We start from the raw sequence: 24,659 nt of genomic DNA, 5'->3' as shown, positions 1-24,659 counted from the left end.
TGAGTCATAGCCACTACACACAAGCTCACAATGAGCCATTCAAATGTCACTATTATTTCTTAAAGACAATGCATAATATAAATTTATTAGTTCAAAATGACTATGATCAAGAGGTATGTTTTCCACCTATGCATCATTTTAGTCTATTGATCAAATTTTCAAATTGGCCAAACCAGAGCAAACTAAAAACAATGCAAGAGGAATAAGACCCTGTATTAGTGAAGATAAAATAGTGATGCTCTGAATCATTGTCCTTCTTAATGTCCTGACAGATATGTTTTTCTTACTATTAAATACAATGATTTTGAGGGTATTAATAATGCATATCTTATTATAAAAATGTAAACAATGTAACTAATCTGTTTTCACAGCTGCTTGATTTTATACAATTTTAATTAATCTTTCTAAAAGTTAATGAGAAGAGATTTTATAATGACCTAGAAAAATATGCTTATTCATATGCATCAACCACATTAACAGGTCCTGGTGCTCAACCTATTCCTGTATAATTAAGTCATTTAAAAACATTTTCATGTTACTCAAACTGGCTGCATTCTAATACAAAACATAATGCATATAATCTTCATTTAGTTTATCTTGAACAAGTGAATTCATGAAGTACTCCTTTTTTACCTTTGCTTTAGTCGTCTTTTGGCTGTTGTAGGAACATTAGCACCATATCCATATGAGAAGAGAACCCTTTCAGCTTCAACTTCATCTTCCACTGCAAAAAAATGCAGAAAGGTGCTGTTGAAGAACAGTGCCAGAAATCTTAAACTTCTAAGCAATTCTATTTACAACTCAACATGCAAAAAGAATTTTCTAGAAGCTAAATTTTCAGTTGGTGCAACCTTCTGGGTTTGAGTGGAACAGTTTTTTTCACCATTAGCATTAAATTTACTGCCACACTTTAATTACGTACAACACTTCTCATAGGTTCTTTCATACTTCACTTCTTCTTAGGTTGCTTAAGTTTTTAACCTAATAAATAATTTTCAGTATGAGAAGGTAGAGGAAGACAAAATTTGGAAGTGTTTAAGGTGACAGGACATAACTAAGTCCATGGGATTAGAAGAGACATATCTGACATTGCAAAGGAAGCTGATGTCACAGTGAAGCTGCTCACTATGGTTTTTGAAAGGCCATGGTGATCAGAAATTTCACCACATTTGATGAAAACAAATGCCATCCATTTCTTCAGAGAAGAGCAAAAAAGAGATTCTTAAGGACATGCAAAATAGAAATATTAAAAATAATCTCTGCTTCCATAGGTGATTGATTTCTGAAAACACATTTCTAAGGGTTTTTAATAGATTACAATTACTTTGTAAGGAAATCCCAATAGCAGCAAGGTTAAAATGTCTAGGTTCCTATTTCAAGGTCTGGAATTCAGATTTCTGCTCTCCTGTAAGATGAAGTGGGCCAGGAAAAAAAAAAGAAAAGAAAAAGAGTAAGTGTATGTGTGAAATAGAGAGAGGCAGAGAGAGTGGGACAAATAGGAGGGGTAAATGGGGACAATGAGAAAAATGGGAGCGGCAGGGGTGTGAGAGAAGGAGGGAGAACAAGTAAACACCAGCCCAGGCACCACACAAAAGCTTTGATGAATCAAATAGTTGGGAACAGGAGAAACAAATGTAGGAAATTATGTGAGTCCTATCTGACTCATCTTTCTTAATGCTCAAGTGCCTCAAAATCAGAAATGCCTCCCTTTCTCAACAACTTACAAAATGCTGTAGCTTCTTTTCTCACCTGTCTAATACCCTTGTAATACTATTTTAAACAAGGATTCTTAAAACAGATTTAGAAAGAGAAAAGCCTCTAGAAAAGCACCCGTGGTAAGTCACATATCTAGTTACATTAAAACAATATAGAAATTTCAGTAAGCATGACAGAAAAAGTTTACTAATGTGGCACTACAAAGACACTAGCACTTCAGAGCTGTCTTAAATATGACAGGGAATTCTTCAGTGCAATAAACACCTCTGTTTCAGAAAAACATAAAGAATAATTTAATCTGCCTTTGTTAATACCCTTCTTTTTGGTTACATATTCAATGCTGAATGTCTCAGAAAAATGTCAGTAAGATCCTATCCTGTAAATTCAGATCTGTCTCTAGTGTCCAGTAAATGTCACATCAGGAAGACAAACACAAAAGAAATTGGAAATGCTGTAGGTATCAAAATAATATTCTGTATCAGTGTGTGCTTCTCTTCTCTTACAACATTCCAGGCTCTTCACCTGACTTTGTGGTGTAAAATATACATTTTATAAGCTAGGGGACACTTCTTAATGACAGTTTCTTATGCTACTCTGCAAGGACATGCCATTGTGAGGATATAGGTTCAGTCTTCTTCTTAGAAAGATACTAAGCAATGGAAACAAGAAAAATCAAACAACTACTCTACAACAAAAACACCCTAGTGTGAAGATTGTATCCTGAAAAGGAAGAATAGACAAATGCCAAGGAAATTTACTACTGTTATTCATCTGGAAACCTCTTAGGCACTGTAAGAAGTGGCTATATAAATTCTTGATAGCTTCCTGAATAGGCTGTTTCATGTCATTTCAATATTAATAAAGTGAAGCATAATGATCAGGGAGTAACAGTAAAAATTCAGTGATCTCTTAAAATTCAGTGATCTCTTCCACGTGCATATTTTCCAAAGGGGAAAAAAGTGCATATATATATATGAAATTTATGTATTATATGACAAAAGCCATCCTACATGTGTAAATAAACACACAGTTTATTAAAAAGTCCAGAGAATCCAACCCTCACTGACATCCCCAAATAGTGTAAAACAGCAGAAGCTTCATGACTCAAGATGAAGAAAAAAACATTATATGATATTTAAATATAAAGAGGTGACCACAGGAATGAAGATTGATCCTTATTATCACTAAAGTCTGTAGAAAGAAGATGACAGTTCAATTAGTCTGAAATTTTAGAATATCCTACTCTGTCTATGCACTGGCTAAAAGATTTCAAGATTAGAGTCAGAGTTTCAAATTAGAAATTAATTGCTTTGTGGATTGATTTAGGCTGAGAACCAAATAGAGATTTTACACAAATTTTGCTGTGTTTGGGAACATCTTAAATTTTGCAAATGAGAGACCAAAATTTTCAAGAGTAATCAGGTAGGAATTTAATCCATGGTTTAGTACTTGGAACAGACTGAGCTGCCACAAGCAACTACTTAATGTCTAATTATTATTAATTCAACAGAAGGAAGAGGTTTTTTCCTCCTTCCAATTAGTTAAAAAATTCACATTAATCACTCTAATGAAATATAAAACTTGTATTTGTCTGTCAACAAAGAGGGCTTCCTGACATTTAAAATGTACTAAAATAATATAAGAATCCTAAAGAGTGAATCTAATTATAATGGATAATTAGAATAAGGAAAAGAGAAATGACTGAATACTGAGATGATTTTCAATAAGCACAAATTTAAACATATGGATGTTTGACACATATTTACAGGTACACTTAGAAACCTGCCATTAATATTTTCTATCAAAATAATTACTGCCTTTTACTTGTCAGGCATAATGAAGAAGAATGACAGGCACTGTAATTCTTTCCAAGTCATGAGAAAAAGGATATCATGATGCCAGAAACACCTACAGATAAAACAATTTGTGACAGAACTTACTTTCTGCTGTCTGCAGTATTATTTCATCAAGCTCTTTTTCAAGTTTTTCATAAGTATCTAGTCTTGCTTGAAACTCAGAATTCTGTGTTTGAAGCTCAGTAATGCGGGTTTCACTAGAAGACTGAAGACTGTAAAACTCCTTTGTGAGCACCTGTGAGAATGAATAATGGAAAGATCAGAGATTCAGCATTTCAGTGACTTTTGAAAGAGGCAAAATATAATACATGTAAAATGTGTACTGGTATGATAGTAAATATTTGATGTAAGTTTTGCACAGCAAAGATTAAAGTACTTTAAAAAGCAGTTCTTCTTTCAATAATATTATCTTGCAAAGATTAAACTCTCAGATCTTAAGCATATCTGCTGAGGCCTTATGACTTCTCAGAAGCTGCCTGAAAAAGCTACAAGAATTTTAAAGGAAACTTAGGAAAAGCTGGGTAACAACTAAAAAACTTCACACACAGCAGTCAAAACAGCATAAATGCAGTATTTTTGCTGCTTTAATTGGATACTGATTTCAATCAATTTATGAAGATTCCTTTGCAGAATATAAATACAAAAATTTGCCATTAAAGCTATACCAGTCTTATTACTTATTTATTAATGAAAGGTAATATGCTATCAACATTCAAGACTTATATAAATAATTAATCCACTAAGCTTAAACTGTCATATTCAAAATTAAAAGCTATGAAGGCCTGTATAATAATTTAAGTTTGATAAAGTGCTTGATAATAGGAAACAACATTGACCCAAAAAATACACACCTAACTGGAATAAGAAAGTCTGCAGATACAGAAATATATGCACAGTGTACAGAGCAGTAATACTAGATCACAATGCTTAGAGAAACAAGGCACTTGAATATCAAAAGTTCAGTCTAGTGTCACAGAAGAAATAAATACGTTAAAACTGGGTAACATCTAAACCATCTGTTTCCTAGGTTAGCAAGAGAAACTACTCTATGTCCTAAATAAAAGCACAAGTTAGTCCAGAAAGCTGTAGGTGAGCCACAAGATACCAGTGCCAACACTATTAATAAAGACTAACATCCTGTAATGGTAGGGAAAAAACCTTAGTACATTAATGTTATATATAAGAAAGAAAACTAAAAAAACCACAAGAATTCAGGCAAAAGGAACAAAAGTAAAAGCTTCAGACATCAAATATTTAAATTCTGCAAGAATATTTCTTAATGAAAGAGCACTTAAGTGCATATTTCTTAATGAAAGAATTTAAGTGTCTCTCTAAAGAGAAAAACAAGTGCCAAAAGCGTCAGTAGAATTGAATGCCAAATATTTGAGTTATTGTCAGATCAAAAAATTTCCACAAAGAAAATGAAAATATAACTCAAATTGAACTACATTGTCCAAGTTTAGACATGTCTGTGCAATTAAAAATCTATTTAGCAACTCTAAGTTTAGCAAAACTGGCACTCCCAGTGCTTGTGACCACAACTAACCTCATCAGCCAGGATCTGAATGTCCCAATACGGACAAAACAAGAAATTACCGTCTATCTGAAGCTCCCAAATTCTCTTTCCACTCTACAGTTGCTTTTCATAAACAACTTAGACAGGTTCAGCACTGGAAATGTGGGGATCTGAAGACTAGCATCTTTCCTCCAAAAAACAAAGGCTGCCAAACATTTCACTTTCTTCTGTCCTGTCCAGTTTGTATCCTGACATTAGTTTGAAACATACACTACCAATCTCATTTAATCTCATAAATAGGACTCTGTGATATATTTTTGGGACTAACTTTGGACAGGTGAAGAAATGTTGCTTTAAAGTAAGTTTTCTCTATGGAATACTCCCATTTCCAATATTAAAAAAAGTGAACAGGATATGATACGTATGTTTTAAAGAGGATAAATTCTAAGCCCACATAAACAGGTGCATTGGCTGCAGGTGCCCAAGCTGTGTCCCTCAGCCAAAGGTGCTGCACCTCAAGGAAACTGTATATAATAAAGCACAAAAATGCTGCATGGCAGTGAGGAGTGAGGGGAAAAAAGTGAGAGAGTACCATGTTGCTGACACTGAGGTGACAGGAGGAGGGGAGGAGGTGCTCCAGCTGCCAGAGCAGATCCCCTCTGAAACCCATGGTGAAACAGGTTGCCTGTCTGCAGACCATAAAAGACAACAGCAAAGCAGATGTCCACACTGCAGCCCATAGAAGAACCCATGCTGGGTGGACATCCCCAGAAGGTACTGCAAGGGGATGTTTCTCCTGAAGGGAGAGTTTCTCCTGAAGGAAGCTGCAGGACATAGAGGATCCATCCACAGGAGCAGTATAAAAAAGTGTGAGGAGGAAACACCTCCTGAGAAGAGCTGTTATGGACTGACTTGAACCCCTATTTCCCATCCCTCCCTGCACTGCACTGGAAGGAGGAGGTACAAGAGTCAGAAACGAGGGAGGGATGTTAAAATAAGAGAACAGAGTGGGCAAAGATGTTTTACTTTTTGTCTTTGTTTCTCACCATCCAACCTATGTCAGTGGGTAAAAGTGAAATTAGTTTTCCCCAGGTCAAATCTGTTTTGCCCATGATGATAACTGGCAAGTGATGTCCCTATCTTTATATCAACCAATGCTCTTTGTAACCTTATTTACCCCACCCTCATCCTCTTCAGGAGGAGGAATGAGTGACTGGGTGGGTGTCTAGCATCCTATCATTTAACACATCATGCTAAGACTAGTAAGGTTAGGTCTTTTCAATGCTTTATACACCATGCTCACCTTGACTTTTTTAGCTGTGAAAAATTTATTCTAGAAATTGCATATCAATAAAAAGTATTTTATTATGCAACAATACTATTACAGACTCTAGCTGCAAATAATGATACTGAATTCACTGTACTTTTTTGGTGAAACTGTCTTCTCTCCCTACAATTCTCACACAGACTGACATAAGCAGCTCTGTGAGACAAGCAGATAAATAAACCCCACATGAATGAGGTTCTGTCTTTAACATCTTTCCATGAGAGATTGTTTTGCTTTTTCCTCTCCCTGTGATCTTGTGTTCCATTAAACTGATCAAACATAGTAAGCTATGTCATTTGACTCCGCTTCTGTGTCATTTGACCACAATTTGGTGGAGATACTAATTCAGCCATGCCATGTTGTTACTTTTTCTCCAAGCTTTTCCACTTTACATTCAAATTGAAAACAACTACATATTGACTTGTAAAGTGTCTCTTTATACAACATACCTCCAGCTTTCTTTGGTATTTTTCACATTCCATTTGGCACTGTGAAAGATTCTTAGCTGTTTCTTGTTGCATGAGTTGAACATGTTCAGTTTCAAAGGACTTTAACTTACTTTGGTGAAGAAGTTCAGCAACTCTGCTTTCTGTGCCAAGCTGCATTTGTCTATACCTAAAAGAAAAATGAAAAAAAAAGTTCTGACGATTCAAAAATAAGCAAAGTTGGAATATATCCTAGTTCTGTTCATCACAAATATAAATTTCAAAAATTAATACAGCATTTTGAAGACCTTAGTAAGTATTACTATGTAACTACTGTAACCTGTATTTGAAACAGCATTAGGAAAATTCTATATTATAATGACAATACAACACAGTAGGTGGAAAACTCTGTCAATGTATTTTCTAAATATGTTGTTAATACAGAATCAAATGACAATGACTTAACAGCATACCATATTTTCCTTATTCTTAAGGAGTTAGATCAATGTGAATCCCCTTCTTAGCACACAAATGTATGCACTGAAGTCTTTTCATTGGAGAGACACTAATGAAATTTTGTCCTCCCACTTCACCACCATGCGTTACATGTGGTAGGGAGAAGTGGCATTTGACATTGGTGATATCAATGGTGCACCCTTTGGGATATATGGGTATCAGCTACACTGCTTTTTCCATACCCAAAGATATAAAGAAAAGTCAGAACACAATGGTGTAATTATTAATTATTACCACAGTCACTTGGAATCACAGATCCTTCTCAAAAAGCAGAAATGAAGTATAATTTTTAGAAAATCACTGTAAGGTATTTATAAGGACAAATAATATTCCACTTAGAAGTGGACTTCATCTATTTTATTCATTCACTCTACTTAACAGCCAATCTCAAAAATGAGATTTCTCAAAAGTTTGCTGATGGAATACTATAATATTAGATAGATGAAAATTTAGGTGATGTGAAGAACAGGAGAAAATCTAATGAATCTTTGCATTAAATAATATATGAAATTCAAAAGAGATATATGCAAAGTAAATCACAGGCTTTAAAAATGCCCCTTACCATATACATAAAATGATGAACACCTAGCTGACTGTTTTCATTCATAAGTGAGATCTTGGGATTTATTATACTTGATAAAACCATTAAAACTTTGGTCCAGTTTTAAACAATGGTAAAAACAAACATTTTGGAAATTGCTGTGGAAGAAATAAATAACTCACTGCGTCACTTTGCAATTCCATGTTGTTGCCTGCATTACTGAATACTGACAACCATTCTGGCACCTCACCTCACAAGGAACAGAAGTGTCAGAGCATCAGAGAAGGATAGGAAGGGTTACCTCTGACATGCAGCAACATCATATGCTCACACAATTGCACTGTGTGGAATAAATCACCTATGCAAGCTAGGACTCTACAACTTGGAAAAGAGATGGTATAAGGAAAAGGAAGGAATAAGGGGCTTGTCACATCATGAGAATGGAGATAGGAATAAACTGTATTTTCCAATAGATGAATAAGAAGTCATCTAATGATGCAGAATGAGAACAAATATAAATTGCTCTTCATGCATGAAAGCTGTGGAATTCCTTACCATAAGATGCTGTGGATGCTAAACACTTATTTGAGAGAATACTGAACAATTTGCAGCAGAGAAGTCCTTTGAGAAACATTAAATGCAAAATGGCACTTCTCACACTGAAGCCACTTCCCAACAAATTGCAGGATTGCTAGATAAACCTTTACTCTAACTCAGCATGGCTGTTGTGTTAGCTGTCATCTGTTAAATAATGGTTGCAACACAATTCCACCCTATTTAGCACCTAATCTTTAGGTGGGATGGAGAGTGTTTAACAAAAACAAGGGGATTACTTCAAATATTTTCCTTGAGGATTTCAGGTGTAGGAATGTTTCTAAGGCACAAAGAGAGAGCAATTTTCACTGGAATTAATTTGAACAGAACAAACAGGTGTCATTATGATGTCCCTATAATCACTCTGTAGACACCCATCTATGTATAAATAGTCCAATGCATGAATAAGATTGTTTCCTCACTGCATGAGCAGAGCTTGGAAGTTCTGCATACTGAGCTCATCTAAAGTTTTTCTTTTAAAAACAATATTTTTTTAATAGCATGGCATTTGTTCCCAAACAGAGTTATGGCACTCAAGCTGCTAAATTCCAGTTACCTATTGACTACTTCAGTCATTTTTGCTTAGGGATGCTTTTCAAGTGCTGATACTTTCATCACTGTTTGCTAAATGTTTCTGTTTTCATTTTACCACACAGAAACATTTAAGCACTCTAGAATTCTCCACACTTTGCACATGAGTGGCTGCAGACATGACACTAAATCTGTCCCAGTATACACATTGTTTATAATCCTGGGAAGAATGCTGTGGTCCAAAATAGTTAAGTCTTTATGAAGATACATGTCATTCAGCCAACAATGCAATGAAACACACACACTTAATTTAATTATTAGTTATATTTATTGACTTCCAGCAACAAATTCACACCTTCCACCTCAACACAAAACAAACAGCAATGTCTTCCTGTACACAGTCTGAGACCTTCAACCACTCTGAGCTTCAATGTCCTGTACTGTACTGAGCTGGCACACTGGAATGTGCGTGAACAGAGGCAATCCATACTTCTCTGTACCTGCTCTCTATGCTTGGTAGAGAAGTCTGTAGTTCTCTGACGATTCTACTCAACCAAATGGGTGCTTTCAGAGCATGCTTCTCTACCCAATTATGAGCAGTAACTTCAGAAAGAAATTTTATCCTTTGTTTTGGAAATCTGAAGTCGCTTACACGAGCATGATCTGTTTTGCACTGGCAAAGTGCACTGGCAAACTTATGATGGGTCAGTTTTCCTTTAACCTTACTACACTGTTGATCTCACTAGTAACTCCTTCACCATAGCACCATTCAGAGTTTCTTTGTCATATTTGCTTTTACTCAGCCAGATAATATCTCTGTTTTCTTGGCTGCTATTTCAGCTCAAGTGTGTGTGCATGTGTGTACAGAGTCATGTAACACAATGTGCTGAAATACATTCCTTTATCTGTCTAGATGGTCTCTGAGGGGAAAAAAAAAACCAACCAAAACCACCCTATGCTTTAATACTACTATTATGGAAAAAAACAAACAGTGGAATGTGGGTCTGCAGGATTTTTCTCTGTCAAGAAATTTTAACAAACTTGATATAATGAAAGAGTAGAGTTTTTAGTCTCACAGAAGAATGAGGGCTGGGAATCAAAGAAAAATAACAGACTGAGCCAATAAAAAAAAAGTCACATAAAATAATCATCTAGAATGAAATCTCAGTTCCTTTATGTCTCTTCGCCATTAGGTTGACCAATCCATGATGCCTGAAGTTTGCTAATGCAATGATATAATGGTTATAAAAAATATTATTACTAGAGTAATGGAGAAGAGGGAATACTCAGAGAGGGACTTGAACTCTCTTTTGTAAGGTTTGAAAGATTTTTTAATCACAGGAGCTTGTTTTTCAAGTAGTGATACAATGATATAATAACGTGTCAAAATATGCATACCAGAGAGCAAACAGAAAGATTTAATGGTAAAATCACATAGTCTGGATACTGAAGAAAAAAATATGGCAACCAAGTTTTTTGAATGGAGAAACTATAAACTGCCCACCTACAGAACCTGAGATGTACAGCGGTGCTCCTTAAAAAGGTAATTGAACAATGAAGTACATTAGAAGACAATAAATTTGTAAAATTACCCTTTTAAGAAATGCCAAATCCTAGTATTAAACTTGTTGATAAGAAAGAATGCCAAGCAAGTAAATAAAAATAATGCATCTTACAAAGAAAGTCCTACTAAAATTATACAAAATGAAAATCTAATTTTACAATTTTATAATTTTGTAAACCAGATTATACCAACCTAAAACTTTGTGGGATATATATTAGAATTATTTCCAACTTCAAAAATTGAAAAAAACCACCAAAACCCTGCAAGTTGTGAAATCACCCTGAATCCACAGTTGGGTCAGTTCCAGATCTAAGATCTTTAAAGCAATTAGAATATACTCTCATATTTGTACAAATGTCTGTGCTTTGGTTCAGTGCCAAATTTGCAAAGAAACCTAAAGACATTTCCTCCCTAACCTGCCCTCTTGCAAACCTCCCACTCCCAGCTCCAACATGTCCCCTAGTGTTCCTGACCTTCTCCCTCTCTGTCCCAGCACCAGCCCAGACGTCTCTTGAATTCCAATTCTATTTTCATTCTTTATTCCCAGGACATCTGTTTTTCTTCTTATAGCCTAGTTCACAGCCTCTTCAGCCTCCATTCCTATCTTACAGCACTACTCTCTGCATTCTGGATTTCTCTCTACTCCTTTATCCCCCTTGTAGTTTGGCATCCTTCCTCAAATCCTACCCATCCATATCTCTTGCAATTTGAGGTTCAAATCCTAGTTTAACTTTCTCACCTTCTGGAACTGAGTCTGCCTGTTAAGTCCTCCTCACTTCCAAAGAGCCCCAATCTAAGTATAAAAGTACACAAATGAATTTTCCTTACTCTCCTTTCTGCCAGTTGGAGTCACAGAAGGAGTAACAGTGATCTAGAAAGACCTCTATTAAATTTAGTCTGTCACAGACTGCACAAATCCTGTCCATACATGCAGCACACTGCCAGACCCCAGTTCAAACATGGGTACTCAAAGGATCTTGTTTTCACTAGCTCTCTTTTTGATCCTTGATACTAAAAACTGGTTGCCATATTTCTGAACAATCAAAAATTACCCATGATTTGTGTTCAAATGCGACTCACTAAATAATTAAAAATGTAAGAACTCAGATCTTTAGTTTTCAAATGCTTTCATTGTTCAGCTTTTGCAGCACTCAGATTAAGTCTGATTAGTCACGTATCTGGCCGATTTCACAAAATGAAAGTCTGTTTCAATATTTACTGGAAAATGGGTAAGAAATCTGTCATTCATTTAAAAATACATATTTTATGAAGTTTTTATACCAAATTTATAAGCATTTTCAGTTTTTTGTAATATTTATTACCTAATTCACGTCTATTAAATACATTAAACTATTTCTAAGCTGATCTAAAATAACAATGCACTTTGTAACAACAAATTTAAATACTTCCAATAACAACAAAAGCTCTAAGTATAATGATTAAACAAAGGATGAAACATGTCATTTACAAGTTGAAACAAAAGAAAAATTTGTGTGTTGAAATAATTTTCACTTAAAATTTGTTTTTCCCAAACAACATACTGAGATATTTTTTCAGCACAATATTCCTGGTTCAGGTTGTAATTAAAAAAAAAAAATCCAGAAACATATAGCTTAGACGCTAAAGGGTAAACTTGATTTAACGTTCAAGTTCTTACCAGATGTTACATTTGCTTCGTATCAAGTAATTAAATATACAGTACTTTTGCATGTGGTTCAGTAAAATCTGAGAAAGCTTAGAAGCTTTGTTTAAAGCTGCTTGCTTCAAAGCAGATTTTTGTGTTTTGCAGCGTCCTAAGCATTTATTTTGCATCAGCCTCTGATCCTCATTCTGTCAAAAAAAAAACCTTCCCCGTACTATTCTGCAGTTTACAGGAAGTGCTAGTTCCAAACATCCACACTCAGCAAGATACACAGTTTGTTTCCACTCCTTGTAGCTTTGGGACACTTAAACACAAAATCACTCACTAAATAGTAGTTCTTCAGAATGTAGGACCCTTTGTACCCTAGACTAATGCCCAGTGTACACTAGACTACAAGAATGAACAACATGAAAGCCTTAAATATATCTGCTGAATCATGCTGACTGACAGCGACAGAAATCCATCTTTGTTTCTCTGTCTCTGGACTATGCAACTGTGCTTTCTTTTATTTGACTCTTGCTCTGTGAAACAGAAGATTCTCTCCTGCACCAAGACACAGCTTCAAGACTGCTGGGTAGAGACCACTTTGGCCAAGCCTGTGCTTGGGAGTCATACCTCAGTCATGAGAATTTCCTAATAAAACTTCACTAGGGAGTTTTCTCTCAATCCTGGAGCTCTGGTGGGCATTAAATATAGCCTTTCACTTACTAAAAGTGCATTTTTTATTTTGGGCAACTGTAAAAAACAGAAGAGCAGCTCCTGTCATGCCTTTCTTACAAAAAATGAAGCAGGGTGCAATTGCAACTACTCTGCAATAGCACAGTGCTGCCTCTGCATACTTAGTTTGCTCACTTACGTAGACTGTTATTACTTGGTTTAAGTAAGCAGCATATTTATTGACTCTTTTGTTATTTGTTTCAATTAAATAAATACAAAAGATGTTCAAATAACCTAACTGAACTTTACCGGTGTACAGACATTTATGAAGGATGTGACAGCATCCTTAACAAAAAGAAAGGGCCTGAAGAAATGAGTGAGCATTTAATAAAGGATGTGATATAATTTTACTGTTTCCTCCTCAAAACTTGTTTTTTAGATACACAAATAGGAGAACAGAGTCACCTCAGTAATTTTTAGGAATCTAATGGTAGCTGCTTTTCTCTTTGCCTATACAAATTAGTCAAGATGCATAACCTTGTGTTCTCATTTATGTTTCTGGTGCTAAAAAATATAGAAGCAGGACACACATGGCTGGTCTGAGAATACCTACCAGATCAGGTATTTCAGGAAATGTAAGCACAGAGATACCTAATTTGAGAATCCAAAAATGGAAATTACCACCTCACAAAATCCCTTGAATGAAGCTTCAAAATAGCCCAAAGAAAGATTAAAGATTAATCTTTTTCAAACAGGAAGGCTATAAATGAGTTCTCTGAAGTCTAGTGAAGAGATACAAGAGGAAAGAGTTTCATAAATGTCTCATAAGTTCAGGACAACAACCCAAAAGGGAAACATAGCCAAGCTAAAGGGTGCAGACATCAGCACCTCAAGCCAAAGTAAGTCAGAAGAATCTGAAGAGCTCTATTGCTTCTGGCACAGCCTCAATACACTGCACAAAGTTATCTTTTGCATCTGTGTGCACTAGCACACAAAATGGCAGAAGTTGCAGATCTTGGAAGTAGGAGAAACGTGCTGAACTGAGGTGGACCATGCATCTGGATGAGCAGCAGAACAAGCACGATTAAATTTCCCATTGCTTATCAACATCTTTGCTCAAACAAATAAATACTTTATTTTAAAAAACCCATCACTTTGAAGTGACAGATTGAAAAGGATCCCTGCAATGCAACATTTGTCTTTGTCTATGGTACATATTTTAATCCAACGGTAAAAAACCCCAAGTACATTTATTAAAATCTCATTAAATCTTTAGTCATATTTTCTATGTATACTTTTCTCTATTTGATTTCTCATGGCATCCCAAACCATTAACTTTATTAAACCAGTATTTTCATTTTCATTTCTTGATTTACTTCATTCCTTGCAAAAAAACTGCCATCCTAACAAAGCTGAATTTTGTATTAAATCAACAAAAAGTCAAGGAATAGTACAGAGACTTATCCCCCAATAATGTACATTGATTAATGAGGAAATAATTACTTGAAATTGTGACTGTGAGAGGTTTTGATATGAGAAATATAAAACAGATCCAAATGAAGAAAAGGCCGGCAAGTTTCTTGATATTTAACATTAAGAAATGAAAGCATCAATTTTTAGTATTTCTCTACATTAAGTTCCAAGTTTGTAGCACACATTTGGAATTGCCTGACTTGATAATTTTTTTCTGCTGTTCATAATAATTTTTTCAAGATACTGTACAATTTTGACATTGATTCCACAATTTACCTCCTTAAACCAAGTATTAGCTTTTCCAGAGATTCGACTACTTTACTATTATAGTAATTGTGTTTCTGGAAAATAATTGTAATAAATTGCTATTGTAGCAGATAAAACAGACTTGAACAGATCTGATATTGGAAGCAATAGAAATTGTTCGTTACATTATCATTATTGCACTACAAACATTACAAACATTGTTTTCAGTGCTCAAGAAAATTTAGAAATTGGAGTCAACAGTTACAGAAAGACTCTGAGTCTGTTATCTGAATTGTTTTTTCCTCATGGACAAAACATACAAAAATTTGTCTCTTTAAACTCTCCCCATTCACTAGCCAGAGAGGTGATATTTAATCAAATATACAGTTAAATCAATATAAATATTTTCCAGTATTTCTTGTGAGTCCACATGGAGTGATTATTACTTGCCAGCCTAAACAGCATTCTCTATTTGTGGAGGTATATGCTCCAGTTCCTCTCACTAAATAGAAAATTCATTAAGATACTTTAGATGTATATATTTACTTAACATAAGATAATTACTGTATGATTTTTAATTCCAATAATGCAAAGATGGAAAAAGTCAATGTCAAATGATTGACAGAACAGCAGTTACATAAATGACAAGAGCAGTAACTAAATGTCCCTCTCCTTTTAAGAAATAAAATTTAAAGGGCATTGCAACTACCAACTACAAGAAGAAGAAAAATGTTTGGAATGCCATACACCTCCTTAAAACAGTCAGAAATAAACATACAAATATTTAAGTTCTTAATTCTGTAAATGTAACTTTTAAGAAATCAGTAATATAAAAACTAAAATTCTGTTTTACACAGTGATAAAAAAAATGGATAATCAGCAAGGAAAAAATAAGAAAAGGAAGCATTATCACTGCAGCTTCCTGGAAAAGGATAGGGAGAGAAATGAGAAGGTAGGGAAAAATCTTTTGAGGTAGGGCTAACTGGGAGACCATCAGACAAAGTTGGTAACTGCTGTGCCACCAGAGAGACTGCTTACTCCCCCTGCATTTTCCTCCCTGAGAGCTGAGCAGAATAGGTCAGAAGGTTAGGGTACAAACTGCCATAATTTAGAAAAGGATTGGTATGTCCTTTATATCACATATAACAGGTTTGATTTCCTGATAAGAAGAGTTCAAGGTACGGGCATACCTTGTTATCTTTCAAGGACATGTTCCTAAAAGTGCTACAGTTATCAATGAGGGACAGCAAACTACCTTTTCCCCTAATAATTAATATAATGGATGGTCTTGGTACTTGAAATCACTTATGAGAGGTCAGCATATTGCTGCATAATATTCCATTTATTCTTCATTGAAATTACACCTTAAAAATAAGATCTCAATAATACAAATAGAAACCAATTATTAAATAATTGAGGTTGGATGGGATTTCAGGGGGTATCTAGTCCAACATGCTGTTCAGAGCCAGGTCATCTATGAATTGAGACCAGGTTTTTCAAAGCTTTAGCCACTCGGGTCTTGAAAACTCAAGGATGGAGACTGCTCACAGTAATGCTGTTAGTGAAAAAGATTTTCTTTAGACCGAGTCAGAATCTTCTGTTTTAACTGACACCCTCTCATCATGCGTCCATGCCCTGCTGTGAAGGGCCTGGTTCCATCTTCCCAGTGACCTGTCCAGAGGCACTGGGGATACTGCTGTCAGGAACCTCAGAGATCAGGCTGAACACACCCCCCCAGCCCCTCTTCCCGGTGCAAGTGCTCCAGCCCTGACCATTCTGGTGGCTCTCCTCTACATTCACTCCAGTTTATCACTATGTTGTTTGTATTTGATTTCCTGAAACTGGACTTTTCTTGATGTCTTGACTATTGTCCTGATAATACAGCCCAGGATTTTGCAAGAGTATACTGTTGGCTAATACTGAGCTTGCTGTTTACAAAAAAAACATTTGTTCCCTTCAAAGACAAGAAGGATCATCTCACACAAGATAATCTGCATTTCCTTATTAGCAAATGAATGCTACATAAAAACTATTAATATATTAAAATCCACATACCAAAGACTGCTATAAATGTATTTCCAGCAGTTGTTTTAAACTAAGTATGATACTAGAAAAATACATGGCTTTCCATCTGTTTTTCAGAAGTTAAAGGAACTTCCACTAAGCTGCCTGCAGGCCATCAGGCATGCTTCAGTGCAACTGGGCAGCTCAGGGGAGCTTTTGTTAGAAGAGCAAAGGATGGAAAGACACGGTAATGGCAACAGCAGAGATGGGCATCAAAGGATACTAAAATGACTGACAGACAAGCAGTGGGTAGGGGAGCACAACTGGATCTGTCTTCTTTCAAACCTAAGATATGTAAAATGTCCTTTCCCAAGCAGTCACAGTAATTGGATCCACATTACCATTAACAGGAAAACAAAGAAGACAGTGTGAAGACCTCTCTTCATAATCGTGACTTAAAAACAAAAAAAGTTCATCAACTGCATTTCAGCTCTAGAGACAACTATTAAATAATAAAGTGTTACTGGCTGGTTTATTACAAGTCCTAAAGTGTAGATATTTTTGTGTGTCATTATCCAGAAATGAAACATATATTGGTTCTAAAAATTATTTTTCTGAACTGTACAAGTCTTTCAAATCAAACAAGGAACAGTAGGAACAGTAAACACACAGACAATCGTATCAATAGCACAAGCGATTGTGGAAGACACTTTTACAGCCCGAAACAAAAGGAACAAGCTACAGTCACAGTATCCATGCTTATAAAAGAACGTAGTGGTAAATGAATCCTGAACAGATACAGCAACAAACTGCTTATGACACTAATGAAACAATCTCATTTCTCTTCATCTGCAAACATGAAAAAGGTCAAGTAAATTTAAGCTTTCTATAAAGCAGGCGATCCCAATAAATTCTTCAGTAATCAAATTATCCTATATTACCTGCTGAGGCATGTGAGAAATGAAAATACTTTAAAAATGCAGTAACTATTGTGAAAAATAATCAGTTAACTCCAAGCTGTCTCCATTCTTGACCATATTTGCTTTCACAACATACTTTTCTGTATTTTATCTGTCATCTGACAAGTTTAACAAAATTTTTATAGAAAGACCCAACTTTGCCTTTACAACTTAAGTTATTAATTTGAGAAGAACAGTATTGTGAAAAGCAGTTGAAAATAAAGAAAACAAAATCTAGGATTGAAAAGAAGAAGAGGAAGTCAGGATTGGGATACTACAGGCTTTGCAATACAAGTTTCATGCATACATTCTAAGAAGAGTCTAAGATGTGACAGAACCATCACTTTTCTCCTGAGGCACAAAAGCAAAAAGCACTGAAATTAATTTATTTTAGTGTATATCATTCTCAGACTAATCCAATTTTTGGTTTCTCTGCTTCCTCTGATTATGTCCAGTTCTCTTCCTTCTTCCTACATATCTTTGTCCAAATTTTTCTATTTTTTCCTATTTGCTCTGTTCTCTCTCACCATTTCAACAATTCATTCTTTAGCTGAACTATCACAATCCCTGCAATAACCACACCTAAGAAGTATAATTTTCCTTTTTCTTGTAGAGGACTTGAAAACAAATGTTTGTTCTTTTGGGACTTTTCCCCTAATGGGACTTGTGGACAAAGACACTCCTGATTTCCAAGTATTCCCTGTCCCAGATGAGTAGCATAATCAAAGTCAGCAACTTTTTATTGTGGAAGAAAGAGAAAACTCCAACTACTCGGTGTGTCCAGTGCTTTTTAACATTTCATCCTTGTCATTATCCATTCTTACTAGGAGCCCTAGAATGTGGCTCATCTATCATGCAACTAAGGAAGCAACTGCAGACGCAATTCTTGTATTCACTGAAGAGCAAATGGTGACATCTCATATTGTTAACATTAATTCCTTTGATAAAGGAACCCATTCACTGAACACTACAATAAAATCTGGCTTTAACCCTTTCTATTCTTAGGGTTTACAAGACTTCCACTGAATGGGGACCTAAATACTATAGAAAAAGTTAATTTCCTTTTAAAATTGGAAGAATGAACTGTTGAATTTCAGTCTGGCCATGCTATTTACCAGTTCTGTATAAATATTTAGGTCATGACTGAAAAACAGTCTAGTTACCACTGCACTTCAGTTAACCTTATTCTGTGTGATCTGCAATACTTTTGCTTTGTTTATTACAAGAAAGTTTCAGTAGGTGAAGGTGTTTAATATTTTTCTGAAGTAATTCAAACTCTATTCCACTCTGAGCTCCATTCTTAGCATTCCATTCTTCTGCTGTTAAAGTCTGAACCAGGTTAGAACCAGACTTCAGGCTTAATCTGAAACCCCTTAATAGGGTAATACCTCAATTTGCCTTAATTCAAAATGGAGTCAGTCTGCAAGAAAACAAGACAATCTGCACACTGTCAGCTGCTCTTGGAGATGCAGTGTTTGTACATGACACTAAAGCATGCTTGTCTTAGCAATACTAACGGGACACACAGTCTAATACTTTGACTACTGTTATATAAGTGGGCTGGAGTTTGGCCCATATTTTCACTTCTTTCCAATCTCAGAATTCCTGGTAATCATAAACAGACATTTAAAGGCAAGCAATAAACAGTGTACACTGCAAATGTGCATATAGAAATCATACTTTAAAGAACAGTTACAGGTAAATTGCTTCAGGACATCCACAGTGTTAGTTACTCCATATGTATTCCACACAAAAACACCATGGGTTAGGAATCTTCAATAAAAACTGCAGAATTACCATCCTAAAAGCAACATAAAGCATAAGGGTTTTAGGAGTTAAAGCTTGTGATTTGCAGTGCAAATCTCAGGAGTGAACTTGTGCTGGGAGCCATCACAGTGACACAGGCTCTACTACATTATGATTACAAGCATTAGAGCTTTTTCATCCAGTGAAAAAGTTCTTGAGGCACTGAGGTTCTCTAGGATCACTCTGCCACATGCTAAAAAGTATTTAAACGTTTGAAGTCTATTAATATCAAATGAAAGCACGTGCAGAACTTCCCTGCAGAAGGATACATGGAAAAAAATTCTTTTTGCTGCCTGATAGATTTAAAGGGCCAAACACTTCAAAGGGCAATATGTAATGAAGCAGTAGCCACATTACCTCAAAAAATGTCAGTGACCTAAGCATAAAATAAGTCAAGAATCTGATTGACTCAGACACATACACATTGAAAAACACTTCCTCATATCAGATATCCAGTGACTATGCTGAGTAGGAAAACTGATAATTCAGCAGTACTCCTGAGAGGGAGAACACTACTAAGAACTTCATTAGCTATATTTCCATTTGCTGAATCTCCATTGTTACAGGATGTTGGGGATTTACTGTACAGATGACTCTGGTTGGCAAAAGCAACATAGGAAAAACATTCTGCAGCTTTCCCAGTTAGAAAGTTAAAAAACCTTCTCAAATTAATCTCTGATTTGCTAGAATTTGAAGAGAAAGAATTACACTTACTTCCTGTTGATGTCTAATCTTGTGTTATCTCCAATTTCTTTGAAAATAGGTCTTAAATCATGACTTTTCACTTCAGTTATTTTTCATCTGGGAACTAGCCATCCTACTGATGGTAGGTACTCAACACTCCTATCACATGATGGATTTGATCAGTTATTCCTAAGTGAGGAGATCTCATTTTGCCTATTTTTAGCAAACGATATGAGAATAGTGTCACCCCATCGTTATTCATATAATGATTCTGAACTTACAGGCAGAGGACAGAATACATTTTCTTCTTCTTAAGTTCCAGGGATATGGAACTGTGAACTGTCCTCCAGAGTGAAGCTTAAGCCTTACATCAGCAGATTACTGGAATTAAGTCCTTAGATGAGGCAAAAGGTCTCTGTCATGGGAATGAAGTTTTTAGGAAGTTAAGATCAAAAACACTTTTACTCAAAATAGGACCTCCACCCAAGCTTCCTGTTTTTGTCAAGGAGTTCACAGACTCTTTCAAATGAGAGTGTTTCTGGAATTTTTAATATTAGCTTTTCTTGTCAATGTTTTGGACCTTGCATGAAATGTTCCTCTTTAAAGCAGAGTAAACAAACACATTAGTGTCAAATTTGAGAATTACCATCAGGGAGAAAGTGGAGGTGACACCTTGGAGAAGTGCAAATAAAGCAGAAATCACAGTATAGCTCTGGACCTTGTGCTCTATTGTCTGCTTCATGTTGAAAAAGACTAAGTATGATAATGTAGGACTGTGGATTGCAGGTGACATGCACGAATATTGATAAAGATGGGAAACTGTCATTAGACTTGAGTGCATGAATGTTCAGGTGAGGAGAAAAATACCTAAGGGATACTAAAAAGATGTTACTTCTAGATGAATAGTGCTAAGATTTGAAATGCAACTGGCCACAGCAGGTTTTCTAACAGATGTCTGGGCTTTCAACAATGAAGGGCATTTTCCAAGGCTGCCCTCAATACATAGGGTAAGGAGAGCAGTAAATTAGTCTTCACTTAGCTTTGTGATCAAGTCAATAACTGTGTATGTGCAGACTAGTATAAAGCTAGATCAGATTAATGCAAAAATACAATAAACTGGATACATAGTCTTATATATAGCCAAAAGTCATCAGAGAGATTAGTTTGTTTGACCAACACAATGTAAATTACTTTTTTGAATTCTTGTTTGAATTCAAATATATTGGTAAGAGTAAAGAGCATCTGCTTTGAGAGATAGTATTTTAGATACATGTCAAATTCTAACCAGGGATTATTCTGATGTGGCCTGTGGCTTAAACTGCTTAAACTATTTTCTTTGAACTTTCAAGGGATATTTTCCCTTTCAGAATAATAAAAAAGTATCAAGCTAATTCAACACTGCCTGTAACACTGCACTGGGAAGACCCAGAATATTTAGCATTTTATCCCATTTTAAAATTGCTTCTTTGAAATAGAAGAAAATGTTATGAATCTCTGTTCCCTAGCCACAGAATGTAACAGAACTTGCCTGTTTATATAAAATATACTCTCTCTGAAAGCAAATAAAGTATTGGTTATTTGCCACTTACCATGACACACATTGTTGTAAATTAATGAAGGAATAAAACTTTTTACAACTGTAGCAATCCTTCCCACCTATTACAGGTTTTTTTGGTTTTTTTTTGTTTTTTTTTTTGTTTTTTTTTTTTTTTTTGTTTTTGTTTTTTTTTTTTTGTCAGTGACAAGAAGCACCTTTTCTGAGTTTCCTTGCTGGACTCTAAAGAATTACTTGTAGGTTTGTGAAGTTAATGACTTTGACAGAATTCAGAAGTTATTACTTCTATGCCACCTTAGGGGTTTTAAAAAATTCAGAACAATTATTTTTCTAATTTAGGCAAAGTCATATGCATTTTTAGCACCGTAGAAAGCAAAACTGTCACCACACAAGTCCAATAGTGTGTGTCAGGACTTTTAGTCCATTAAGGAAGGGCTACACCGTTGTATCTGTGTCATTACCACTATGTGTTTCTAATTGAGGCATCATTATATAGAATGCTATATAATTTGGTACTTCTGTTACTTTCCAAATTTCCATTTACTCTATTATCTTATATTCTTGCTAAACATGACAACCAATCTCCCACGTGAATTATTCTCTGTAGCACATGGAATGAATTTAAAGACTCTGGCTGATCATGTGAACATTAAAATAGGACAAATATGTTGCTTTGGCACAGTGAAGTCAGATACAGGCCACAAAAGTTTGGATTATGCACAGACAACTCCCCTCTTCACCATTCCTTGGTATGCTATCATTTACACACACTCTACAACATAAAATACAAACAATTAAAAAAATTCCTGCAAATATATTTACTTGAAATGAGAAAAACAATAATTAGGCACATGTGAAATTATTCCAGGCAGAGAACAAAACTATTTTGTTCACTCAGATATTGTAGATTTACTGAATTAGAACATAATCCTTGACAGTTCGCACAACCAACATCTACATTGCAGTACCTTTAACTCCAGTTTAGTTTAAGGCGTCTTAAATTATTTTTTTTTTACTTTGGCCTAAGACAACTACTGTGTGAGTGTTTTCCTAAAACACTACATTTCTCAGCTGTAACAGCATCTGTCATTCTTGGCATGGAAGCAAGCTCTTGTATGAATGTGAGCAATCTTTTTTTGCTTCTTTAGAAATGCAGGGTATGTTCAACAACTGTACTATGCATCCATAGGAATCTAAAGCATGTGTTTAAAGTAATTCAATGCATCTCTCAGATCATGATCAAATACAGCATGCAATACAATTAATAAAATAAACAGCAGACTGAAATACTCTTACAAAGCCATAAAATAGGACCATAAACTTTGTGGATAGGAAAGTAATTAAAATATATACTAGAAGGAAAATTATAACTTGCATATTCACTTATTTTTCTGTATTTAAGAAAGCATAGTCTACTGCTACTGCAAATATTTTGGTCAGATTTTATACTTTAAATTGCAATAACAAAAGCAACAAAACTTAGTTCTTTGGTAATATTCTCCTATGAATTTCCATTTCTCCAGCTCTAGTGGCATTTACAGTTCTTATTTTGCATTTCTCACTGACTTCAAATTAGTTTATGTAGCTTCAAAAAAAAAAAAAAAAGAAATGCACAGCTTGGGACTGTTCAAAAGAATACTAAACAGCAAAATAAAGTTAAAAAAAGAAAAAAAGGAAGAAGAGAGGCCATTTGACATTGAAGGGACTCAAGAAGAGAAAAGAAACCTTTCTACAGTACTATTTAAAATATGTTTCTTTCACTTTTTGTTTTCAAGAGTTTTGCTATGGAGTTTCAATAACAAAATTTTCTATGTGTGCCAAATAGACTGTGTTTAAAAGTATCTTTTTTTCAAGTTTTTTTCAAATATAGTTATTTCTGTAAGCATTATTAGTTCTCAAGATATTATCTTTATTAGAATGCAATTTCTGAAATTGTAATTTGAACAAAAAAATTGCAAAAAGAGGTCTTGAGCCCAATTCATTTGGTAGGGATAGAACTTACATTTTTCTGTAGACCTAGAAAACTATTTATAAGCATCAGTGTTGTATTGGCAAAACTATTTTTCTTTCATTTGAAACAATCACATTTCAGTAATCTTTTTATTTCCTTATTTTAAAGGATTCTCCTTCATTATATTCCCTCCACAAACCGATACACAAACTTACTTTTAATTTTGGAAAATATGTTTCTATTTTTCTAACAAAATCAATTTAGAATTTTTTTTTGTTTTTAAATGGTTCATTTCCTATTTTAGCATTAAAATAGGAGTAACAGAAAATTGCTAGTTTCTAACCATCTAAGATTGCAGAATTGATATGAAATATGCACACATGCATGATCAACAAAGAATCTCTTTTCAGTGATCACACTTTTACATATATAAACTTATCTGACTGTCATTTTGTAGGAATGTACTTGTACATGAGTAAATGCTCTGAGAGTTTGCATTATGAATCATGCATTAGAGTTTGTACTGCTGGCATCTTGGCATCAATTTGAATATACAAGGATTTATTTTGTAGGCTGGTAACTGGAGTAGGAAGGCCAATACAAGTAAGCAGAAAAGCTGCTTGAATTGCAAACATTATGGAAAGATAACAAATACTAATATGATGAGAGAATTTCAGTATTTAAGTGATGCTTAAGCATGTCTGTGCACTCCACATATGTGCTACAACACATAAATAAAATCTGAAAGTGCAGCAGGCAAGTGAAAGCTAAGGACATTATTTGAACTGTAACATAATTTATGCTATTCGCTTCCTTAAACTCAGAGTGGAGTAAAAAGCCATTCTTATAGATCCGATATTTTCTGTTTAATAGGACACAAAAAGATAGTCCATATGACTAGTAATTAGCAAAACAAATGTGTCTAAAATCTATGTATTTTTAAAAGAGAAAAAAAAAATCACTTAACATTTCCTTAACATTTTAATCTGGTATCTGCTAAATAAACTGTACAGAAAAGTTAAAACAAAGCAAGTAAAAAAATTACAGAGAAATAAGTGTAATTTGTTTTATTATTTTTCATAACTAATATAGGAAA

General features: G+C 34.8%; 1 protein-coding gene across 2 annotated transcripts in view; it reads right to left on the bottom strand.

Moving 5' to 3' along the window:
* The window catches only part of PIBF1 (progesterone immunomodulatory binding factor 1), a 104,168-nt gene that overhangs the window by 34,351 nt on the left and 45,158 nt on the right, over positions 1-24,659 (bottom strand). For both annotated transcript variants that reach the window (XM_018908715.3, XM_018908714.3), the window contains exons 11-13: positions 6,865-7,030; positions 3,657-3,807; positions 634-724 (exon numbers count right to left, since the gene is read on the bottom strand). In XM_018908715.3, the coding sequence (XP_018764260.2) occupies positions 634-724; positions 3,657-3,807; positions 6,865-7,030 (408 nt within the window). The remainder of the gene's footprint in view (positions 1-633; positions 725-3,656; positions 3,808-6,864; positions 7,031-24,659) is intronic.

This window comes from Serinus canaria, chromosome 1, assembly GCF_022539315.1.
Source record: "Serinus canaria isolate serCan28SL12 chromosome 1, serCan2020, whole genome shotgun sequence".
Taxonomy (NCBI): domain Eukaryota; kingdom Metazoa; phylum Chordata; class Aves; order Passeriformes; family Fringillidae; genus Serinus; species Serinus canaria.
The sequence above is the reverse complement of the archived record's forward strand: the minus strand, read 5'-3'. Positions and strand labels throughout refer to the sequence as shown.